A 5942-nucleotide genomic window follows, 5' to 3' on the forward strand; every position below is an offset into this window, starting at 1 on the left:
AACCATACACTGTTTTGCATGGATTTAAGTGCGATGCATGCTCCAGTACCTGACTACGTGAGGCGTAGTTTTGAAGAAATGAGTTTTATCAAAAGTAGAGAAATTTTAAATTGCAAATTCACTTTTTTATTGACCGTAAGCTTAAATCGATCTCCAATTTCAGTTTACCTTGCTCAATAAACATCAAAAGGATCATCAATTCCCTAATAGTCCCCACTGAATCTTTGTGACACCCTTACTTGCCATCCTTCAGTGCCATGAGGGCTTTCAAGGCCTCTTTCTCTTTTTCAGTAAGATCTTTGACAGCATTGCCGGCCTGTTTCACTTTTTTGACGGAGGCTTTCGATAACTTCTGTATGGCTTCGGTGGCATCTGATCTCTTGATGACATCAACGATGCTGCCAAAACCTTGATCTTCTTCATTGGTCGTCGAGTCATCATCTTCCGGGCCTGCGACTCGAAGAAATCTCTTCCGGGAAACAGTATTGGTCATATCGCTGGCTGCGAAGTCGGGAGAGACCTTCGACAAGAGCTGAGATTCATCGGCATTCGTGAATGCTGCGACGGCACTGCAGCGAGCTAAGACGGCGACGACAAGAACGATGTAGAATGTACTGCGCATGAGTCGGATGGGGCTACGAGGGCACTTGTGGTATTGAGGGCGAAAAGTCAAGTGACTGCCGGCGATCTTTCGTTTGGCCACTGGTCCAGTGGTTAATACACGAACATTGAGGGTTCATCATCATGAAGTCACGATGGGGACGTACGGCAATCATAACCGTCGGTTACAGTAAACACGAAAGCACCATTAGCAAATAGTATACTTTAAAAAAGTGAGCACTACGCCCTGAAGGGGGTAAATACGAGTGCAAATCAAAACGGAGAAGACAAACCAGGGCGAGCGGATGCCAGGTCGCAAGAAGGCCCGTGTCGCATTTGCGCAGGCGGGCCCACCGCCGATCCTTCTAGCGAGCCGGGCATTGCTGTCTCAAGGTTGAGATAATCTTTTTAGTGGAGGAGCGCAGCGATTTGTCGACGACACACCCGCTAGGTATTTTCGGTTTTTGATGTCTAAACAACAAAGTTGCTGTCTTCACAACTTGAAAGAAAACAATGATCAAGTTCTATTCTTTAGCACATATGAGCTCTTTCTGTTCATTCTGAAACTATCTACAGTTTAATTTGGCAGTTCAGCCTGTTAGGTCACAGAAATCCACTCAGGTAACTTTTTTTTTTAGCAGAAAAACAATTGGAGCTATTTTTTCAGTCGATAATTGAAGCGTAAGTAAAGCATAATGCGACCAGATAGCCTTGCAATCTGCATATGTACAGTGTGAACCAGCTTAATCTGAATTTTGGAATTTGGAGGTACATAATTTGCTCTATTTTGACTCAAAATTTTTGAGAGATCTTTATAGTGATAAACATGATTACGAGCACCAAACACGATTGTGAGCACCAAACACGATTGTGAGCACCATAATCATGTCAAAATGTGATTGCTCGAACTAGAGTCGCTGACAGCGGGAATGGACACACAGCGAGTCACTTTGTGTCCATTTCCTGCTGCTCCTGGCGGTACAGACGCGCCAATTCGTCTTTTAAGTCTCGTAGATTACGCTGGGTCACCCAACCTGGGTGTGGACCAGTCGCTGGGAAAGCGCGGCTTTGGGGTGTCACGATCCGCCAGGAGTTGTCGGCTCTCATCACGCAGCATTTGCGTCGCGATATGGAGCGTGTCGTCAATTACGACTCGTCATGCACTTTGTTGCATGATGGAGAGGAGAGCAGACGAGGCTCTTTCTGGTCGTTGCCAACGACTCGTTGGACAGGTCATTTGGGCCAAATTTTAGCGAGGAGCGTGGCTGGTTGGGCGAGCGCGCACGGGGCGACTTGATTTACGTACTCTATGTTCGTGCATGGAGTTGCTTTTTGAATTATGAAACGCAAGATTTATCGTCGTTTCGGGCGTAATGAAATCGACATGGCAGAAAGTCAGTGAATACTCTTTATAAAAACAGCGATAATTATATATATTGTTCTTACAGAATAAACACATTTGGGGGGGCGAATATCGTACTTAAAAGGAATTTAAACTATTACAGTAAAAGTAATTCAAATTTTAAACATAGGATGTCCGTTTTAGCGTAAGACGGACATCCTATGTTTTTCAACAAAATTATATAAAACATGAAGGCGTAAGTATGAAATGACCCAGAATGGATTCAGTGAAACCTGCATTCGTAGGACGGTCGTCTTACGCTTAAAGATCGACTCCTCTTGGAGAAATGTTTTGGCACTCATTTTGCGACGCAAACATGGAGATAACTTCACTCCTGCACCTGGTTCCCGCTGCCGAATTACCCAGTACATGTACTAGTGTAGCGTCAGCCCCTGTGCGAAATGCATAGCACAATCAGCAAGAAAAACTGTTAATTTCTTGAGGATAACTGTGCCGCTAAAGGCGTCTCGCTTTATGTCAAACCTTTATAAAAATGTACTCAATGTTTAAAGCTGTAAATTCACAGTTCGACGGCATCTAATTAATCTTGAACGATCTTGTTTTAGCTCTAAAGTAATACTATTGTATTAGTAAATGAAATATATACAGTGTACTGTAGTAGTTTTAATTCACAAAAAAGTAAAAAAGCATTAAGATTTATAAATTCCTGTTTATGACGATTTTACAATGATTTCCGTAAATGCACTACCTGCTCAACTCTCGGGTATTATTAATTGATTGCAAGATAAGGCGTGGACACTTAAACAAAAGTCGTTCTGTTTCCTCCTCTTACAAACCCTAATGTCTACATAAAGTTGATCCTTGCCGAGTTTGGGACGGACGGTGTTGAGCTGCTTAATCAACGAAAGGTCCGCGAACTTTGGGATCTTGAATAAAGCCGAAAATTGGCCAAGCTGGGGAGTCGGGATCGCCCTCTCTTCGCCCTTGTCACCCAACTCAGTACTTCCTGTAAGATAGCGGTGGCCATCGTTTACGCGTTCGTAAGGTGATCCAATCACCAAGTATGAAGTCTCGACAGTTTTATCAGCACTTACAATTGCTTGCCAGCGCCAGTAGGAAAAACTGTATTCCGCGCATGATTGATTCCAAGTTGCACCTGTCCTGTTCGGGTCGAAATCGTGCGTGCGATGACTGTGGAATTAGTTTAAGAGCCACATTCTGCCGGTTTGCTCCCCTGTCGACTAATCGTCTGAATCAGTTGGAGTAGGATGAGTTTAAATAGGGTATAGCTACAAGCTGCTTGTGATTGCCTCAAGATGTGGATAGGATCTAAAAATTCAGATGTATTTAAAATCGCAACCCTTTGAGGTTTCACATTTGAGACAAATAACAAAATCAGAAAAGTACGCAAATTCCACTAAAAAAACTACTGTATCTGAGTTATTAAGTTCGTATCCAGACTTTGAAGCACCAAGTCACTTCGTGAACATGGCCTTCGCGGCAAAACATATACGTTGAACATGACCGAGGTCAACCTAGAATTTATTGAGCTTTTTTTTACCCTTACACGAACGAAGAGGCAAAATGCCCCTATTGATTTGTCCACGGTACTATCGCTACGACTATAATATTACAATTGAAAGTAAATGTTATGTTAGCAAAATTAAAAAGAGATAGTAAGGTACTACCCAGCTAAATCATTGTTAAAAAAAGATATTATTACTACAGCAATTTCAATGAAATCGTGGCTGTCGCTCGCATGCATGTTAGCTCGGCACAACATCTATTTGCATGTTTTGCTGTGCTTGTTCGCAATCATCAAGTGTTCGCCACTGAGATCAATGCATCCAGCTCAACACTGGCGCTTTTCTAGTTTCTCGCTCTGCTCTCAGAAACGCTCATCGCGCTCACTGTTGCTGCGGTGAAAGTAGTCGATCGTTTGATCAAGGAGTACTTAAGCATTTATGAGCTTCGTCCTGGCTTCGTCTTTTGAGCCTTGAGGCTAGCAAACCCACCAACGCACCAACGACGTCTGCATACGCGCTCCAGCAGCCTTTGTCAAAGCTTACTATCATTACTTGCAACGCTTGGTACCAAATCGACTCATGAGAGCAAAGCGTGTAAGTGACTTGAACCAACTATGGATGCTACACATACACTACAAAGAATGATACTTATATCAAATTTTATACAAAACTCAAAATGTTATGATAAGTTTGTTAATCTCGTTGAGGAAAAGCTACTACAATTTCCGTATTCTACTACTAGTTCACGATGTAGCGAAACGTTCTGGACCATTTCCTTATATATCCTTTGGACCTCCCTTCGAATGATTTCTTCAAGCATGACAGGCCGGCGCAAGCGAAGCTTAGAGAGTGCACTTGTAGACTCAAGCAAGCGCACGAGACCTAGGCGAGGTTCAGCGGCGTGTGGAGCAGAGGGTACAACTCAATTCGATAATTCGATGTTCTTCAAAGCCGTTTAAAAAGAGCTTCGCGAGGAAGAATGGACCTCAAAGCGACCCCCAAGAAATGCGCTGTACTCGTTCTATCGCTGCATTCGCCCAGGATCGGATTTAAAGAGCGAGGAGGATAAAGCTTTCTTCGTAGGAGAAGAAGCACGGCTAGCTTTTATCTACGTAAAATTGCTTTATCGCCAGCCACTCGTAAGTCGCTATGTCTTATATAAATATTGACCCGATTGCTTTTGTCTAATTAAACGCTAGGTATCACCCACCCATGTCATCATTCGTACAATGAGCGGTAAAGCAAAATGTCAGCCACAAATGCTGCAAATGCGGAATTCGGAGGGTGTTTTTAGCTGAAGAAAGCACTCTTAATGGATATACGATGGGTAGCAAAGGTCTAGACACCGCCAAACAGGTTGCAGACGCAGAAGAATGGAGTATTGTGATGGTAATTGACAATAGCGAGAATGGGTACCTTAGTTGTGTATCTAAAGCGCACACACTTATTGGATGCAAGCGGACGCAACGCAACACAACCAAGTTAACGTTAGTGCTGACAGCACGGATGATGCTACAATGAATATTGTAGCCGCTATGGCAAACGAGGACATCGAGGATCGTCGGTCAGGTAAGTACATACATCAGTAGCATTTAGCATCGAGTTTTATGCTGTCGTTATGACAAGAATTTTGTTTTACAAGTTATAAATGAGAATCATCTACTGCTAGCTCTCGCGGGGGGATTACATCTATCGGCAACCAGTTGGAACCCACCATGGACGAGATTAATACAAGTCCAGTATCAAGAAGTGCCACCGGGGTGCTAGTATGTCTCCAACACAGCCGACAATACTTCGACAGTACAAGATAAGTGGCGGTTGCTTAGCTACAATCGCCTCCGCCGCCCCACAGCAGTTTATTCTTACACTTTTACATCAGGAATTTATCGCTTGAAAAGTCGTTTGCTACCACTATCCCCTCTACTATCGCACAGACCAGCTGGTAGACCATCAGTTGCGTGTGTCCCCTCACTTTATGTAAACACGTTGGGTGCGTCCTCTCTGCCTAATGAAAGTTGGATGAGAGACAAGGTTTACAAGAAAGTTGGATGAGAGACAAGGTTTACAAGAAAGTTGGCGCGGCTTATATAGTCGGACGGGTATGTTGCACTGTGAAACCTAAACCGAATCCAGGCAAGAATACAGAAGGGGCGCTCGGACGTAAAAAAAAGCGACAACACTTCTCTTTCAAGTGCGGTGGATTGATTCTCAATTTTAATTTAATTCGGAGGATATCTCGCTCGGCCTAGTACAGAAAGGCCATGCTAGCTACAACCTCCAGATGGCAATTACAACTTCACTACACTGGCAAGATCTTTGCGAGGCCACTGATGATGACCGGCTTGCAATTACAGATAGCCTTAAGGAGCTTCAAGAATTATGGGTACACTACAGCCCATGCCAAGGGATGCCAACAAGCTTTGCGGAGGTGGAGGCGATCAGAATCATGCGAT

At 43.7% G+C, this 5942-nt stretch overlaps 1 protein-coding gene across 1 annotated transcript; it reads right to left on the reverse strand.

The window, feature by feature from the left end:
- Positions 1-235: 235 nt before the first annotated feature.
- PITG_15303 (secreted RxLR effector peptide protein, putative) lies at positions 236-622 on the reverse strand (the record flags this gene model as incomplete). The annotated part of the gene is made up of 1 exon (XM_002898701.1): positions 236-622. One exon carries the CDS (start codon positions 620-622, stop codon positions 236-238), a length of 387 nt encoding a protein of 128 aa, XP_002898747.1.
- Positions 623-5942: the final 5320 nt, after the last annotated feature.

This window comes from Phytophthora infestans, genomic scaffold (genome assembly GCF_000142945.1).
Source record: "Phytophthora infestans T30-4 supercont1.35 genomic scaffold, whole genome shotgun sequence".
Classification (NCBI taxonomy): Eukaryota; Oomycota; class Peronosporomycetes; order Peronosporales; family Peronosporaceae; genus Phytophthora; species Phytophthora infestans.